Genomic DNA, 19,712 nt, shown 5'->3' with positions numbered 1-19,712 from the left:
AACCGGACTGGACTGATTGACGATCAAGCAGTGAATGTCTAGATCTCTTGAAGGTTACAACATAGAATGTCATTCTTAACCTACGTGTGGTATTTTAGATGCTATTTCATATTCCATCACCTTTCCTACTCAGGTAAGGTTACACTACATACACAAATCCTTATAATGAGAAACCCTTACAAATGTTCTAACAGTGGCTCATATAATTATTGGAACATATTAAAATTGATATCTTAACAGTAGATAGGGAGATTAGGTCTTTGAACTCTGGTTGTAGACCAATTAAATTCTCTCTGTTGTATTAATGTACATTGAGCACTAAGACTAGTAGCCTAGTAGGTCCCGAAGAAAAGTGCTCAACTTTTTAGCTCAGCTCTGGTACTATCTTCGGTCCCAAGCTAATCGATGAACCCCTCGAAACATAGGAAAATCCACGAACCCCTTATTTTATCTGTCAAATTTTCATGGCAAATCAAATTCTCTCGATCAAGAGTTAAGTTTAAGTTTCATGTCGGTTTTGTTGCAGTGTAGCGGCAATAGCGTGAATACGCCCTTTACGAATGTACATGCAGAGAAAAAGAATCGCAGTTAATTTTGTTAAAACAAAAATGTTCTTTCTTTGATCGTTGATTAATAAACACGTTTCAAAACAGTTCTCGCGATTTATACGTTTTTTAATTCCGCGTTACATATCCGTTTTTCACTGCATTTACCGGTGCTTTGCCCCCTGTCCGCCCACAGGTTATGGACCCAGTGAAAGTTCCGCGGATTAGTTGAAATTCGGTCGTAAAATCGCGAAAGTTTCCGGTAGTTCCCGTAGCCAGAAGGCGGTGTTCCCGTGAGCGGATGAGGAGAAAGGAAGATGGTGGACCAGCAGCGTTTCCCGCTCCCGAAGCTTACGAATCACAACTACCAATCCTGGAAATTTCGGATGGAAATGTTGTTGGTTCGGGAGGATTTATGGCACGTCATCAGTAAGCCAAGGCCGGCTGTAATTACGGAAGACGATGATTGGACCAAGGCGGATTTGAAGGCTCGCGCGACGATTGGGCTGTGCATAGATGACAGCCAGACTAGCTTGGTGAGAAGCTGCACCAGTGCCAAGGATGCATGGAAAGCCCTTAAGGATTACCACGACAAGGGATTGGAGGTGTACTTGCTCAAGAAGCTGACGCATTTGGAGCTGAGCGAAGATGGAGACATGGAGCAACACTTGCAGCAGTTTACCGACCTGTTGCAGCGTATTGCGGATGTCGGCGATCCAATCCCGGACAAGTTGAAGGTGGCGATGTTGCTTTGTTCATTGCCGGATTCGTTCGATGCTTTAGTGACAGCTCTCGAGCAACGTCCTAGTGCCGAGCTAACTTTGGAATTAGTTAAATCCAAACTACTTTCCGAAGCCGAGAAACGACGCGAACGTTCCGGACCAGCTGCTGCTGCAGGAGGAAAAGCGCTGAAGGTGGAATATCGTCACCAGCCTCGTCGGCAGCAACGGAGCGATGGCGGTGCTAGTGGAAGTCAAGAGACACGGATTTGCTTCCACTGCAAGAAACCTGGTCATCTGAAACGAAACTGTCGGAGTCTGCAGAAAGCCACCGGGAAGAAGCAGGATGAAGCTACAGCGAGCCAGCCGAAGAGGGAAGACGCAACAAAGGCGAAGCAGGTGCAAAACGTTTTCGACGGCCCGCTTGCTTGGATTGCTGGGAATGCAGAACATGGAAGCTGGTTTGTGGACAGCGGAGCCTCGAAGCACATGACGGGAAGAAGAAGTTTCTTCGAATCTCTACAGGAGCAGCAGGGAATGAGCGTGATGCTGGCGAACGGTGAAAAGGCAGCCGTCGAAGGCATAGGCAGCGGGAAGATTACCGGAGTGAAGGTAGACGGATGTCCGGTGGATATTGTGTTGTCTGACGTGCTGTATGTTCCGAAATTAGCAAGTGGATTGATTTCGGTGAGTACCCTCGCAAATAACTGCTTCTGTGTGCTGTTTGGTGAAAACGGCTGTGAGATCCGCAAAACCGGTGCTGACATTGCGGTTGTGGCCGATCGTTGCGGTAGTCTCTACAAGTTACGGGTTCCCAATCAAGCGATGGTGAGCGTCCAGCTGTCCCACACGCTCAACTGCCAGCATACGTGGCACCGACGGCTCGACCATCGGGACCCGGACGTGATCAAGGCAATCCACAGGAACGGCACAGCTGAAGGTATGAAGTTGGTCGATTGTGGAGTGCGAACGGTGTGCCAGTGCTGTTTGGAGGGGAAAATGTCCCGGACCCCGTTTCCAAAGGCTGTCAACCGTGGTTCGAAGGAGATTTTGGATGTCATCCATAGTGACGTCAGTGGTTCATTGGTTGCTACTCCCAGCGGCAATCAATACTTCCTGACCTTCATCGACGATCATTCTCGCATGGCCTTCGTGTACCTGTTGCGGAGAAAATCGGAGGTCGCTTAGAAGGTGAAGGATTTCGTTCGTTTCTGCAAAACTCAAGTCGGGAAAACTCCTCGTGCGCTGCAGTCAGACGGCGGCGGAGAATATGTCGCGAAGGAACTGCAGGGATTCCTGAGAAGCGAAGGGATAATCAGCCAGCTGACTGCTCCGTACTCCCCGCAGCAGAATGGGGTGGCGGAGAGACGGAATCGCTATCTCAAAGAAATGACGATGTGCATGTTATTGGAAGCCGGCTTGGAGATGAAATACTGGGGCGAGGCAGTGTTGACCGCCACCCATATTCAAAATCGATTGCCATCACGATCGATTGGTATGAGTCCCTACGAACGATGGTACGGTCGTAAGCCTTCATTCGAACATCTGCGAATCTTCGGAAGTGAAGCCTGGGTGCAGATTCCAGCGGAAACGCGGAAGAAGATGGAGGTAAAAGCCCGCAAGATGGTTTTCGTCGGATACTCCAATCAACAGAGAGCTTACCGTTTTCTCGATAAGGACAGCGGAAGGATAACGATAAGCCGGGACGTTCGTTTCTTGGAAGATCTAGATTTTAGTGCGAAGCAGGCATCGGGAAAGCCCGAGCAGGAATCTGAAACGGAGAATTCGACGGTTGAATTGGACCCGTTGCCGAAGCCGAAAGTTGCCAACAATCCTGAAGATAACGAAGAAGATTTCCTGGGGTACGAATCTGCCGAGGAAGAATTTTACCGTGAAGAACAAAGCGACTAAGAAGAAGGTGATACCGAGCAAGAAGATGTTCCTCAACCGGAGCCAAGACAAATGCCGCCACGTTCATCCGTCAGCGGTCAACGGTGTCGATAAGCAGGAGTGGATCAATGCGATGACGGAGGAGTATCGTTCGTTGATGTCCAACGAAACTTGGGGGCTTGTGGACCCCCCAGAAAAGCGAAACATCATAGGAAGCAAGTGGGTTTACAAGCGGAAGCTTGACTCTGACGGCAACGTGGACAGGTTCAAAGCGAGACTCGTCGCTCAGGGATTTTCCCAGCGTTTTGGTTCAGATTACGCTCCAGTGGCGCAGCAGTGTACTTTCCGCGTACTTCTGGCTGTCGCGGGCCAGCGTGGCTGGATCGTCAGACATCTGGACGTTAAAACGGCCTATTTATACGGCACGTTGCGAGAAGAAATCTACATGAGACAGCCACCAGGGTTTGTCGTCAAAGGAAGAGAGCATCAGGTTTGTAGGTTGCATAAAAGTATTTACGGCCTCAAACAAGTGGCCAGGGTTTGGCATATGACAATTACCGATATTTTAATGAGCTTGGATTTCGAACAATGCAAGGCGGACACGTGCTTGTACCGGAAGCGCCTTGTCGGCGATGATTGGCTGTATCTTTTGATCTACGTGGATGATATTTTGGTTACGTGTGCGCATCAGGAGGAGATCACGAAGATCGAAGATTCGCTGCAAGAGAAGCTGAGCATTTCCAAGCTGGGAGACATCCACTGTTTTCTCGGAATACGCGTCACGAGGAACGCCGATGGATTCTTCATTCTGGATCAAAGTGTTTTCATAAGGAAGCTGGTGAAGCGATTCGGAATGGAAGGAGCAAAAGGTTCGAAGTATCCACTCGACCCTGGGTACTTCAAAGTCATGAAAGAGAGTCGAAACCTCAAGGACAACATTCAGTACCACAAGCTCATAGGATCACTGTTGTATCTAGCATCGAATACCCGTCCGGATATTGCGGCTAGCGTGGGAATTCTCAGTCGGAAGGTGAGCAGCCCGACGGAGCTCGATTGGAACGAGGCCAAACGGATCGTCCGGTATTTGATTCACACAATGGATTACGGTCTGAAGCTTGGCGGAGGAACTGAAGCCGAAGAGCAGACTTTGGAAGGTTTCTGCGACGCCGATTGGGCCGGCGATACGAGCGATCGCAAGTCGTGCAGCGGTTACTTGTTTCGCCTAGGAGGAGCCACTATCAGCTGGACCAGCCGTAAGCAGAGCAACGTAACAACTTCCACCATGGAGGCGGAGTACGTGGCGCTATCGGAGGCCACGCAACAAGCTGTATGGCTGCGACGATTGTTGGGTGAGCTAAACTTGAAGCAAGTTCATGCAACCGTTATTCACGAGGACAACAAAGGATGTATGGATTTCGTAGCACTCGATCAGCAGAAGCGCAGGTCGAAACATATCGACCCTCGCTTCCACTACACCAAGGAGAGATGTACGTCGGGGGAGATAGAACTTCGGTTCTGTCCGTCTGAAGAGATGATCGCTGACATTCTGACCAAACCTCACGGACCGATCAAGATCGGGAAGTTTGCAGCAGCGATGTCTTTGGCGCCAGTAGTGAAACACGGAGGATGAGGAGACTGGGCTACTTCACGAGGAGGAGTGTTGCAGTGTAGCGGCAATAGCGTGAATACGCCCTTTACGAATGTACATGCAGAGAAAAAGAATCACAGTTAATTTTGTTCAAACAAAAATGTTCTTTGATCGTTGATTAATAAACACGTTTCAAAACAGTTCTCGCGATTTATACGTTTTTTAATTCCGCGTTACATATCCGTTTTTCACTGCATTTACCGGTGTTTTGTACCTGTCCGCCCACAGGTTTGTCGGTGGTTAAACCATAGAGTTATAAATTTTCCAGTCTAGTATCGAAATTGTAGATTTACGAATTAAACTTTAATCAGTAAGCTCCATTTATGATTTCACTTCAACCCTGTCTGGAATTGTTCAGAAAAATTGTTGGAAATCATTGAATCGACACCCTGCATTTGCATAAACCTGTAGCTTGAAAGGCGTTGAGCAGCATGGTGGTCGAAGAAATGGTGGTGGAAATGATGAACGTGACGACCTTGGAGGCTGAAGAGAGCAACAGTGAAGAGACAGGAAAAGACTGTATTCAAATTTCTCGGTTCCTTACAATGCCATGGATGTTTATCCATGACATTGGGCTTGTTACCCATCTCTCTTTGGAGAAATCAAAACACCACAGTCGAAAACGCCTAACAGTTTTCAGAAATTTTAAACCTCGAATTCAACCCTGAATCGGTTTTATCAGTGCATACACCGCCTGTCTGGGAGGTAGTAGCAGCATAATATGCAAATCGCGCCCATCCTGACGCTCACTTCCACACATATGCAAAAAAACACAAAGCTTCACCTCTTGTGTGTATGACTCATCGGGAACTCACGTCATCACAGCGTTATGTAGAAACGCATCCCGTCCGTCGAGTTGATTAACTAACTGTGTTCGTCGTTGTTCAATCGTTCTAAAATAAGTCCACCTTTTGCAGATTGTATTTGTTTTCAACCAAACCAGAGCTCAATAGAATTCACCTTCACATAAAGTGATCAGATCGGAGAAGGATGCAAACGATAAAGTGCGTCGTGGTGGGCGACGGTGCCGTCGGTAAGACCTGCCTGCTCATCTCCTACACGACCAACAAATTCCCGTCGGAGTACGTGCCAACCGTGTTCGACAACTATGCCGTCACGGTCATGATCGGCGGAGAACCCTACACACTGGGACTGTTCGATACTGCCGGTGAGTTAATTTTATTATTTTCGCTTAAATTTCGACTTTCGCTGCAGGCTAGCTTATCATCAATTGTAAATAGAAATTTATTCTCGAAGCTGAAATTATCGCTGTAATCTTCGTAAGTGACGCACAAGCTATTGCAATCCAACGTTTCGGTCGTGAATCACTGATTGAGTGGCGTTGTTGCATGCAATGAAAACTACGATATCAGTTCCAAGAAATCCATCTCGCTGGAGGTTCAAGGTATAAACTATGTGGGAAGAAGAACTCAAGTGGTCTTTGAAACTCTGACAATTGACCCCCAAGAAACGTTCGTCCTCCGCAGTCAGAATCCTCCAGCGAGGGAATGATATAATTGCTCAAATAGAGCAGAACGCTCCACCACTAGACAAACTGCATACACAAACCATCATCGGGCACACGACAGGCACGCACTTGTGTGCTGTGGAGAAAACAGAAACCGGATTGACGTTTCACCTAAATGGAGATAACTGCGAGCGAACCCACTTCATTCATGAATGAATTCACATCACGCGCCCACGCCCAACCTGATCGACTGGTTGTTGTTTTTTGTCTCCCCCTTGTTTGCCTGTTATTCCTCGAGCGAAAACAATTCAAAAGCGTATTTTCTCTCGGTTGTGTCGTCCCCACCTTTATTTCGGGTTCGTCGATCACTTGACGGTTTCTTTGCGTGTTATCTTACCCAGTGACGGTACTAATCAGAAAATCCTTCCCAAATCGCCTTTCAGGTCAGGAGGATTACGATCGGTTGAGGCCACTGTCCTACCCGCAGACCGATGTATTCCTGGTGTGTTTCTCCGTCGTCAGTCCCAGCTCGTTTGAGAACGTCAAAGAAAAGGTATTTTCCATAACTCCTGCCACCTACAAACATTCCTACTAAATATGTTGCCTCTTGTAGTGGGTACCGGAGATAACGCATCACTGTCAGAAGACGCCGTTCCTGCTCGTCGGCACGCAGATCGATTTGCGCGACGAGCAGAGCACGCTGGAGAAGCTGGCCAAGAACAAACAGAAACCCATCACGTTGGAGCAGGGCGAGAAGCTGGCCAAGGAACTGAAGGCAGTCAAATACGTCGAGTGCTCGGCGCTAACGCAGGTGAGTGTCGATGAACCTGGTTTCAGAACTCCGGAAATTGGAAATTGGAAATGAAACGAAATGTGTTTATGAAATTAGTTGAAAAACAATCCGAAAAAGAATGGGTTCAAATTTGTGGTGGTTCTTCCCTGTTTACCCTGAAGACAAGCCGCTGGTTACGTGTAGAATTTAGTGTTGGAAATATCGATTCTTGCTAAGCGTAGCGAATTATTGGATAATGTCGAACTGAACTTAAAGTCTATAGGTAATAAAGGAAACTAAACTGAACTTCTTGGCACAAATCTAGGGTGATGTAAAGAAATCGCTACTGGGAGCATGAGATAAAAGCTACAGTTTCATCACCACAAACTGTTCAACGTTCAAAGTATGTATTTAGAAAGAGTCGTTTCTTAATACTGACAGCCCTTATAGCTAACTACATCGAAACTTTTGATGACTTTGAAAGCAGCTCCCATATATTTGGTCGTGGAAGTCCTTCCACCCTAGATCTCATGACGAAATTGGAGTTGATACCGCTCTCACCTACATCAAGGATGTATCTATGGAAGAAAGATCCGTTGCCGTTCCTGAGATCGCCCCGCAGCCTTATGGCTTACTCGTATACCGGAAGAAGCGCAGCGGTTGATACTACTTCGGATTAAATGTCGTTGCCAGTGGCTAAGGATGGAACTAAGGATCCTTTCATAATTTCACTTTCAGCTGTTGACGAAACGAATGAAAGATTTTTGAATACGTTGTCTTCTGATGCTCCACGGGGAGTTGGTAAGGCATCCAAACAACAGATGCAGTCTCAAGAATCGGGCGCACAAATGAACACAGTACAGTGCCTCTAAACAGTACGGGTCGGAGAAATGGACAAAGCTTCTCGATATGAACCCAAGCTGACGATTTGCCATTACTCCTAGGTCGCTTACTTGTTCTACTGTTTCCAGTACGAATCCGTCGATCGAGCAATTGACTACGATTGGCGTCCTTGTGCGATGAAAAGCACTGACTGCACATTTTGAAATACTAACGAGAGCTGGGATGGACACGAGTGGCACGATCTTCAGGAAGTCCATCCAGCTTCTTGGCTTCGCCGATGACGTCGACATCATGGCACGGAACTTTGAGACGATGGCGGAAACGTACATCAGACTGAAGGCTGAAGCTAGGCGGATTGGACTTGCCATCAACGCATCAAAAACAAAATACATGAAGGAAGAGGTTCTAGGGAAGACAATGTTAACCTCAAACCCCGAGTTCCGATTGACGGTGACGAAATCGAGGTGGTCGATGAGTTCGTGTATTTTGGCTCACTGGTGACCGCCGAAAATGATAAAAGCAGAGAAATTCAACGCGGCATTATGGCAGGGAATCGTGCCTACTTTGCACTCCGGAGGACGTTCCGGTCGAATAAAATTCGCCGCCGCACGAAGTTGACTGTCTACAAGACGCAGATTAGACCGGTGGTCCTCTACGGCCACGAGACCTGGACTATGCTACTGGTGTTTTCGAACGGAAGGTGTTGCGTACCATCTACGGTGGAGTGCAGATGGATGACGGAACGTGGAGGATGCGAATGAACCACGAATTGCAACAGCTGCTGGGAGAACCATCCATCGTCCACATTGCAAAAATTGGGCGACTACGGTGGGCGGGGCACGTCGTAAGAATACCGCACGACGACCCAGTGAAAATGGTTTTCGAAAGCGACCCAACAGGAACAAGAAGAAGAGGCGCGCAGTGGGCAAGATGGATCGACCAAGTAGAAGGCATCGAGTAGAGTGGAGACGACTTCTTCGGACAACAGAGGACAACAAGGCCATAAGGCCGGCACACAATAGATACGTTTTCGGGTTTTTTGACAGTTAGCCATCTGTCAAAAAACCCGAAAACGTATCTATTGTGCGCCGGCCTTTAGTCTGATTGGTAAGGTAAGGTGGTGACCAGTCAACAAGGAAAACCCCCTGAATTTCGATTATAAATCGAGAAACAAATATACCCACTTCGTTCTCTCTTCGGGGAAAAAAAGTAAGACTGTGGTCCCTGTAATGTCTTCAAGACCCTTGGGCTAGAGTGGATTTTCAAGATTTGGTCACAGAAGATTTATGAGCATTTAGAAGCAATTCTAAGGATAACTCCAAAGTATTTTAGAATTAGCGACAAGGGAGCTTTGAGTGCTTTGACTAAATAGTACCCCAAGGCCATTGTGGTACGAGCTCCAGATGAAATTTAAGGACAGTTTTGAGCGGAAATTTAGGCAGGATCTGAGGTGAATTCCATCAGGATTGGGAGGAAGATTCCAGGTTCATTTCTAATTACAATTACAAATAAGTTCTGATATGAATTTCCAGAGAGTTCTGATGAGGCTTCGAAGGAAATTCTGACAAGACCTTTGATACTGAGGATAATTCTGGGGCAGATTCCAAGGTGATTTTGTGGATATTTTCTAGTTCTCAGAGAATTCTGAGGTAAATACCAAGGGAATCGAATTTTGAGGACACAATTCCCAAGGAATTCGGAGAAGAGTTCTGATGAGAATTACAAGTATTTCTTTAGAAAAATTCACTGGCGAACACCATGATTATTCTGAGCAGGATTTCAAGTTATTACCGAGGTGAATTGCAAGTGAATCCAAAGGATAATGCAAGCTGAACATTGCATTAGGTCCTAAGTAACATTGCCAGATTCTCTTCAACGACTTTCTCTTTGTATCCTCACGGCCATTTAACGTCATTCCCAGGTATTTTCAGAACACAGATCGATAAAAGAAGGTTTTATCTAGCATCTAATCGAGGGGGGCGGCACATCTAAACCTCAATACTAGATGCTCAAAAAATTTCACACTAGCGAATCAATTTTCGAAAACTCTTCTTTCAGGTCTTGCATCTACTTGCATCTTTTGCAGGAAATCTGCAGAATCGTCATTAATCTTCTTTCTATTTATTCAGCGTGCACGCAGCTAGCCACAGCAAAACACAATCTTTCCTGCAACGTAGATAGAGTCGTCCCCCTCGTATCTAATACGACAAACACAACAAAAAACGGTTATGTGCTCATGTTATTAACGAAAGAGCGAAAGTCGACCACAAGGGGTTGGTCACTCAGTCATTGGCACTGTTTGGCACCCATGGTTACACTTTTTTTCTGATTACTGGCAACACTAAACTTTTTCTACGCCTGCGCAGTGTGCATGTGTCAAAATTTGTTATTGATGTTGCCACAATATAATCAATTTTGACGTAGGACTACGTCTGTGATTACTATATGGGGGTACACTTTGTGAAAACCCAAAAATGGAACATGTAACAAAATTATGAAAGATTTTGAACAGTTACAACTCTGTCCATAGCGGATGGATTTTAATTCTAAACAAGCCAATCGATTGGAAAGTCATCTACAAATCTGTTAAAAGTAACTGTTGCTATCATAATTTAAATTATCACCGATTGCCTGCGAAAAGCGCTTTCCCTAACACAGATTTAAAAATTGATTTCACTCCGGTCTGGCCGAACGGTGTTTACTCAATCACCGTGCGTGGTGAATGGTGGTGTCCGATCGTCATCAGCAGCAGCAGTGCTTTCGGCGAGTGGCGTATTCCAGTACATAATGAAAGGCTGCCTGCAAGAGCCCTCGATTCACCGAAGAAAGAGGAAGAAGCCGCACCGCTACTGATCGGATTCAGTTGCGCGTCGTTAGCCGCTGTGGGCCATCTATGCCAAGTGCGTCACCCTCGTTCCAAATAACATACAGCTCGCCAGCTTCATCAGTGTTACTCAATCATCACGACAAAACGGTCATTTTCAGGACCACCATAAATTTGTTAAAGAGCTCCTTTTGCAGCTAACAAATAACATTTTTCATATAAGACCACGTAGTCCTACGTCACCATTGCGTACAACTCTAGACAGAGCTGGAATTAGGGCGTAACAGCTTTTGTAAACAAAAAAATTCTCTCGTTCATTTCTAGATACTGCAGGCGCAGCTACACAAACCAACATATCCGTCGGGTAGGGGAAGTCTTCCCCCACTCGATGGTGATGTCGATTTGCCAGGGAGAGTCATGACTTACAAAATCTGTTACGCCCTAATTCCAGCTCTATCTAGAACTTAAAAACTTCACCAAGTCTCGTCGTTGCTTTTGCTTTCCTTCTATCTATGGACACTGACTTCATCTTACATTGGTTCATCGTGTTCGGATTTCAGACAGTCGCCCGTCACCGAAATGGGCGTCACACCACCGGACGCTGCTGCCACGGTGGAGGCTATCGCAGTCGCTGCCGACATTGCGTTGCCAGGTGCTGGTGCTATGTCCATGCCCATGTTTTCGATGTTCTCGTTGCTTCAAACACAGCTTCATAATGAACAGGAGTGTTGTGCCTTTGTGATCGATCGCGCTGCGGTTGCACCTCATGATGGAGTACACCGCCAGGGCTACGCTCGGGTACTCGACCAATCCGGAGGAGGAACGTTCCGATTTCAGCGGCAACATTCGCACTTGCGACTAGAAACACTGGAATAAGAGACCAGCGAAGACACTGCACAGTGGGCAAAAATTGACAAAACCTCGACTAAATTGAATATCTCGACTGCCTCGGCTGATCAACCCGAATTCCTGGTAAAGTAGGAAATGCCACTATCTATCGACATAATTATACACTTTACTTAACGTATATTACTGGAAATTAATAGTACTAAGTATATATGGTGTAAAGACACCAAATACGCCCTCAGGGAAACTCTACTGGCCTAAAGGAGGATCCGGAACGACCGATAAAGTGGCCACATTATAAAAATTGTCCTAGAACCTTGACATTTTTTTCTATGATGAATCAAGAAATCAAAGCGTATTTTATATGGAAACTATATTTTGGGGTATCGTGGCCATATTCTGGTTCTCCGGATAATCTGGATTGACCGATAAAGTGGTCACATTATAAAAATTGTCCTAGAACCATGCGATTTTTTCTATGTTGTTCAGAATCATGAGATCAAAGCGAATTTTATATGGAAACTATATGTTGGGGTATACTGGCCATATTCTGGATAATCTAGATTGACCGATAAAGTGAATTCCGTTCAGTGGGACATCTGCTCAGCAGCCAAAAAATCAGTTCCAGGACATCCTGCCCTCACTCACCTGGAAGTGAAGTTGGAAGCCAGACGAATTGCAGACTGCCTTGAACAACATTTCAAAGAACAGGTTAACCGTCCGAAACCAGGAGGAAGTGGTAGTTCCAATAACGGCAACCTTGCCCGCCGTTTGCTTTCAGAGCCTGACATATTTGCCGATATTTTGAATGTTAGTAGGAATATGATACAAAATTTGAGACTGATCAGCAATTTGGCGGTTATTAGAGGCCCAGATGGGCCTAGATAAGCCTTTTAATTTTAAATGTATCACAATACCTAAATTGAAAATTTTCCCCAACTTGTGCGGTAGACAAATGCTGAACAGTTAAGATTATACGACCTACTTTATCGGTCTACCCAGATTATTTGGAGGACCAGGATATGGTCATTTGTTCTAGAACAATTTTTATAATGTGGCCACTTTATCGGTCAATCCAGATTATCCAGAGAACTAGAATATAGCCACTATACCCCAAAATATAGTTTCCATATTACATACGCTTTGATCTCTTTATTCTGAACAACATAGAAAAAATCGCATGGTTCTAGGACAATTGTTATAATGTGACCACTTTATCGGTCAACCCAGATTATCCGGAGAACCAGAATATGGCCAGTATACCTCAAAATATAGTTTCCATATTAAATATGCTTTGATCTCTTGATTCTGAACATCATAGAAAAAATCGCAAGGTTCTAGGACATTTTTTATAATGTGGCCACATTATCGGTCGTTCCGGATCCTCCTTTAGGCCAGTAGAGTTTTCCTGAGGGCGTATATGGTGTCTTTAAACCATATATTATTAGTACTATCAATTTCCAGTAATATACGTTAAGTAAAGTGTAAAATTATGTCGATAGATAGTGGCATTTGCTACTTTACCGGGAATTCGGGTTGATCCCGGCCCTCTATCTCGGTACGCAAAAGTCTCCTACCACCAATCGATTAAGAAGAATTTTTCTTTTGAGAATATGTATAACATGTTGACTGGAACCGTTTGGCAGCCGAGATATTCAATTTAGTCGAGATTTTGTCAATTTTTGCCCAGTGTGCACTGTTATGATTCCAATCGAACTGTCAAAAGCGGTTCCAATCTGCAATGTTTGCAAATAGTTTGCTTCAATTCGCCTTGACACCAGTCCCGAAGTGACGTTTCTTCACACACATTTTGACAGTTCCTTTTTGGGTTTTGCGTTGGAGTGAGAGACTAAGAAAAAGTCCGCCATGTTTCACACATAGACTGACAGTTACATATGAGATTTCTCCATAGGAGTAAAGAGTTACAGAGCTCTCGTCAACGCCAATTAGGGAGGAGTATTAAAATCGTTTAATAATCGCTCATGAACTCGCTCGTCGGTGCATTGGCGAAGTCACTCGCAAGCAGTTACAAATGCAAGGATTGCTTGGATATTTATCTTGATGCCAAATTCATATTTTTTCTCCGCTGGTCTCTTATTCCAGTGTTTCTACTTGCGACTAAAGAGCCTGAGTTTATAAAGAGACGACATGTCAAAATTGGAACAATCAATTGTCTGTCAAAGTCATAAGAAAAGTCATTCCAATCGAGCAGAAGACCTGTCCAATGGATTTAATGTCGCCTCTTTACTTGCGACGAGTGGCAGTCCTTGGTGGTGAATGCAGTCAGCAGCAGATCCTCCGACATACCGGGTGGGGAATTGAAGAAGTGGTGAATCTTGCTCGGGAAAGGAAGCGATTATTCTTGGAGACGCTGTAGTCCTTGAAACTGATCGAATTGTACGGCGGGGTGTATGGGGTTGGTGGACTCTGACTAGTAGTTCTGCTTGGAAAATACATTTCCGATTGGAATGTTGTTCAAGTGCTGGATGCTCTTCGATCTTCAGGAACTTTATCCTGACAACATTTCCGTACAGGCAGAACAGATTGAACAGCTTATCGACGATGGCTGTGTTGTTATCGAGTCCGTAGACCATCATCGCTGCGCCCTGTTGCTGTGCCGACTAGTGTTGGTTTCCAGTTTTCCGACGGATGAAACTTGGGCGGTGAAAAATACGGTACAACTCCGTTTCCTCCGACGGCTTCCAGAAGGGCTGGTTTAGCACCATGGTTGACTAATGATTGACGGTCGTTGTACGGGGTGGGCCTTCTGCCAAAGATGGTAGGATCGTGTTGAAACGGGGCTCGTCCGTTGCAGGCATCCTTGGAGACGACTGCTTCCAATGTGTAGTTCCACCTGACGACCGTGTCGTTTTTGTAAACATTGAGGTTTTCAAATAAACTTGCTATTCCAGCAGACGTGTCACGCCCTCGGATTCCATACACGAACCTCACCTACGACTTGAAGCATCGATGCAACTGAGCCTTGAGCGCGGTGGACAGTCCTGGGTTGTACACGACGTCAGTATGCGACGAACGGCACCATACGAATCTGTCTGGAAAGCACTCCACGGAAGCGCCTGAACGTGCGAAGAGTATTGCAGATCTTTTTGGTGACTTCGTTTATCTGGTCGGTCCATTTTAGTTTAGAGTCCATAATGAGACCAAGGTTGGTAACTTTGTTCGACAAAGTAATGGTTTCATCACAGCAGCGGATGTCATTTTGAGGGATTATGGCCCCATCTCTACAAAAGACTATAGCTTGTGTCTTCTTTGGGTTGGGAAACAGACGATTCTCAGTGGCCCAACGTTCGATAGCGAGGAGATCCTGGTTGATTGCTTCGATGAGCCTGTTAATTTCGCTTGCGGGGCCTGATATGTAGATTTGGAGGTCGTCCGCATAGAGGTGATACTCGCATTTTAGCACACCAGGCAGGCTGCTGATGTATAGGCTAAACAGCAGGGCGCTCAGACAGGATCCTTGTGGCGTACCGTCGGTGAGATTCCGGAGATTCGAGGGAGTACCACCCAGGTCTACAACCTGGCTTCGCTGCTCCAGGAAAGATGAAATCAAATTACACGCGGAGTTTGAAAACCCGAATTCCCTCCTCAGCTTCGTTTCAAGTAGACCATGTCTGACACAGTTGAATGCCAACGAAAAGTCGACAAGAACCATTACTGTGCACCTGTTATCGTCAAAGTTGTTGAGGATATCGTGAGTAACCTTGACTAGAGCAATCGTGGTACTGTGGTTTTTCCTGTATTCTGACCGAGGCAAGAACCTTAGACACCGCAGGTAGGACACTAATGGGCCTGAAGTCCTTCGGTGAAGTAGGGTTCGATGATTTCGTTATCGGGGTAACGAAGGCCTTTTTCCAGACGGAGGGGAAAGTTTGAGCATCGATAGTCGCATTGAACAGGTGAGTCAGCAGGGGGAGGATAAACGGGCAGAGCAGCTTGATGAATGAGATGGGGATTTCATCCGTCTCTTTCGCGTTGGTCCCAATCTCGTAAATTTTCCTGGTGACGTTAGTGCGCCTGAACTGGAATTGGCCGTCGGCCACATTTGCGCGTGGTCGATCGGATTCTGCGTTCGCTTGCGAAGGTACAGCCCTATGCTGTAACATGTGGTGGCCTTCAGCAAAGAACTGATTTAGTCGATCAGCATCAAATTCCTCCATGGCCGCATTCTTCTTTGCATTGTTATGTATGCCCTCTCTCCTCAGGTTGCACCACAGCATACCTTTTCTTAGCAGCACCAATTAGGGTGCCGGCCCTACTTTTTTTGGAGATGTAGTCTCGCCATTGAGCATCTCCTCTGACACGATTCGGATTTCGCACATAGAGAGAATAGTCATTGGGGTCAGGCGTAAGAGGAGTTAACGGTCTTGAATTTAAGCAGGCTTCGATTCGAGTCAGCAGGGTGACGAATTCATCCTGAGATAGGACGGAGTTTCCAACGGTTCGACGAAAGTGATGTTTGAAGGACTTCACCGCCGCTTCCCACAACCCGCCAAAGTTTGGGCTGCGTGGAGGAATGAATTTGAACGTTATTCCGTCGTCTGCACAGCGGTTAACTATTTCACCCTGACGTTGTTGTGAACGAAACTGCTTCGCCAGCTCTTTCAGTTCCCTTGCTGCTCCTTTGAAGTTTTTTGCGTTGTCACACTCTATAAGGTTCGGCTTGCCTCTTCGAGCGATAAACCGATGCAGCGTTGCTAGGAACGCTACAGTGGAGAGGTCGTAGACAAGCTCTACATGAACTGCCTTAGTGACAAGACATACGAAGATGGCTACGAAGCACTTTGTTGGAGGAGCCCTGTTGCCTTTACGATACTGGAACGGTCCACAAAGATCTACCCCGGTGTTGAGGAAGGGCAACGTTGGAGTAACTCTTTCTGGAGGCAGATCTCCCATGAGCTGCTCGAGGCTACGAGGATTACAGCGAAAACAGCTTATGCAAGCGTGCACGATGCTTCGTGCCAAGTTTCGAATGCGAATTGGCCAGAACTTTTCCCGGACACATGCTACAAGCAGCTGAGGTCCGGCGTGTAAATTTTTCAGATGATAATAGGTAACAATTGACTTGGTAAGGGGATGCCGTGCCGGTAGGATTACAGGATGTTTCCTATCCTCGGGTATAGCCGCGTGTCTAAGACGGCCACGGATTCTAAGGATTCCGTCGACGAGAATTGGAGCAAGGTTTCGTAAGTCCGAATTGGGTGCAACCTCACTGTTGTTGGCTACTGCTGCGATGTCTTTAGCGAAAACTTCGAGTTGTGCCAACCAAACTAGGTTGTTGGTGGCTTCAGTGAGTTCCGAAGTACGTAAGAATCCATAAGTGCGATCATGGCGATTGCCGGGCTTACTGTTGTGACTAAAGCGACGTAGAAGAGCAACGATACGAACGAGAGCCGGAAACGACGATCGAATGAAAAAAAATTCATTTGGTGAAGACACCTGCACCGGTAGTGAAACGGTTCTCTCTTCCAGTAGATCAGGCGGTAAGTCGAAAGATGTTTGTTGCGTTACAGGAGGCCAAAACCGTGACGGTTGGCTCAGCCATGCAGGGCCTTTCCACCAGGATGATGTGTCTTGCAACTGTGTCGGATACATTCCACGGGAGATGATATCCGCCCGATTTTCTATACCAGGTACATGTGCCCAAATGCCGTTGATCGTGAGATGCTGCACTTCCGAAACTCTGTTGGCAATGAAAGTCTTCCACCGCGATGGAGTTGACCGAAGCCAGTGTAGGGTTATCATCGAGTCAGTCCAAAAGATGGTCTTTACCTTTAGCGCTGTGCTGGTTTGAACCTTCTGGTAGAGATGGCTCAACAGAAGTGCTGAAGAGAGTTCCAACCTAGGCAGACAAATACGTTTCTGCTTCTTCAAATCACCAAGAGGTGCTACTTTCGACTTGGCAGCCAATAGATGTACGACAATCTTCCCGTCGGTCGAAACGGTTCGCAGATAGATGCAGGCCCCATAAGCCTTCTCAGAGGCGTCACAGAAGCCGTGAATTTCAGTTGATACGCAAACGGACGTGGGGGCTGCCCATCTAGGGATGGTGATCGATGCTAGTCCATGTAAACTGTTGCGGAACTCCAACCAATGCTGCTGTTGGAGCTTGTCTAATGGATCGTCCCAGGATTCAGACGTTCGCCAGAGAGATTGGACAAAGATTTTAGCAAGGACTATCACCGGGCCAATCAACCCAAGTGGGTCGAACAGTTTTGCTGTGTCTGACAGTACGGTTCGTCTTGTGATTGTGTTAGTTTGGGACCATTTGGGAACGGAATAGTGGAGTAGATCCGTCGATGGTTCCCATATGAGTCCAAGGGTTTTGATGGTTGTTGGGGAATCTAGTTCAAGTACGGCTCGTTCTTCACGCAGTTCTGGCGGTATGACCGAGAGAATAGACGGCGAGTTGGACGCCCATTTACGTAAATTAAAACCAGCAGACTGCAACAGGTTTCGCAATTGTCTGCATAATTCCCGTCCTTCTTCTTCGTCGTCGACACCGGTCAGCATATCATCCATGTAAAAATCCTTCGACAGAACATCCGCCGCTTGAGGAAACTGATCAGCGCCTTCCTTTGACAGCTCTAGAAGACATCTTGTAGCCAAGTACGGCGCGGAGGCAGTACCGTAGGTAACGGTGGTTAGTTCGAATGTTTTGATCGGTTCCGAAGAGGAGAACCGCCAGCGAATACGATGCAATGGAAAATCAACAGGGTGAAAACGAACCTGTCGATACATTTTCTCAGCATCGGCAATAATCGCAAACTGGTGCATCCTAAAGCGAAGCGATATATCCTGTACGTCATCCTGCAACACAGGACCCACTATCAACGCTTGATTAAGGGATACTCCGCTGTCCGTCCGACAAGAGGCGTCGAACACTACCCGTAGTTTGGTAGTCGTGCTGTCAGCTTTCTCCACACCATGAGTGCGGTAGGTAGTAAGAAGGGAAAGTGTTGTCAGAGTCATCGATTTCCCGCATATGGTTGAGCTGCAAATACTCCCCTCATTGGGGAGCATACATCTCCTTAAGCTTGGGATTTGCATCAAGCCTACGTTCAAGGGCAAGAAATCTACGAGTGGCTATTTCCTTAGATCTTCCGAGTTGGGACAGCACGTCGAGTCGTTTCGGAAGGGTGACCACAAATCTTCCCGATTCATCACGAAAAGTATTAGATACAAAGTGTTCTTCACAAAAGGTTTCCTCAGGAGAACGAGTGCTAGGTGACCAGCAAGATTCTATTTCCCAAAAACGAGAGATTGGATCATCAAGTGATTCTATGCTGCATACATGAGCTATCTTGGGTTGGCCACGAGGATGGCCAAGTCCTACCTTTCCGGATGCTACCCATCCGAAAACAGTGTTTTGTAGCACAGGCTTCTCAGGACCCAGCTTGATGAATCCTTCTAGGAGCAGTTCGAAGTACAGCTCCATACCCAGCAGCAGATCAATCGGTCCCGGTTCATGGAACTTGGGATCGGCCAGTATAACTCCGGATGGAATGCTCCAACAGGAAGAATCTACCGTATTCACTGGAAGTTCGCCATGATGTGAGGCACACCTAGGAAGTCGAAAATTCTCCTCACAATGGCTCCGAGGTTCTGATCGGCTCGGTATGGAACTTTGTTAACAGCGACTCTGTAACTGTTGACATTTTGCGAGGATACAACAGCAAGCTTGGCTCCCGATTCAATCGCTTCGATCTTCTGTTCGATGGTTTCGAGAAACTTGTTTTGTGCAGACTGCCGGTCGCATGTTCTGTCGAGCACACGATTCTGAAGACGTTCAACTTGCTTCTTACACCAGGACCGTGAAACTTCCACCTCCTCACGCAGCTTGAGCTTCACCAGACGTTCGTGAGCGTCATTGTCCGGTGCTGGTGTCGAATCCTGTTGCTGCTGTTGTTGCTTAGGGATTAGGTTTCCTCGCATGCTGCAAGTCTCACAGAAATACCAGAACCTTATGAGTTCAGGTGAAACTAGATCGCTGATCAGGACGCAAGTTGTGTGAAACCATTTCAGGGAACTGTCACAGCTTATCCAGCTGATGTTCTCCGTTTTCTTGCTTCCTTGCTTCGCCTTTCCTTTTCTCTTCTTGCTCGTGGGTGGATTTTCACGGCCACAGCTACCACAGAT

The 19,712-nt window shown here is 46.5% G+C and overlaps 1 protein-coding gene across 1 annotated transcript in view; it reads left to right on the top strand.

The window, feature by feature from the left end:
- The window catches only part of Cdc42 (Cell division cycle 42), a 38,127-nt gene that overhangs the window by 13,156 nt on the left and 5,259 nt on the right, over positions 1-19,712 (top strand). The window contains exons 2-4 of the mRNA XM_065232594.1: positions 5,720-5,970; positions 6,714-6,823; positions 6,884-7,081. Coding sequence (XP_065088666.1) covers positions 5,793-5,970; positions 6,714-6,823; positions 6,884-7,081 — 486 coding nt within the window. The 5' untranslated portion in view covers positions 5,720-5,792. The remainder of the gene's footprint in view (positions 1-5,719; positions 5,971-6,713; positions 6,824-6,883; positions 7,082-19,712) is intronic.

Source organism: Ochlerotatus camptorhynchus, unplaced genomic scaffold (assembly GCF_037179485.1).
Source record: "Ochlerotatus camptorhynchus isolate MF236.1 unplaced genomic scaffold, CSIRO-AGI_Acam_v1.1 ptg000370l, whole genome shotgun sequence".
Taxonomy (NCBI): Eukaryota; Metazoa; Arthropoda; class Insecta; order Diptera; family Culicidae; genus Ochlerotatus; species Ochlerotatus camptorhynchus.
Note: the sequence above shows the minus strand (reverse complement) of the source record. Positions and strands in the feature narration are given on the sequence as shown.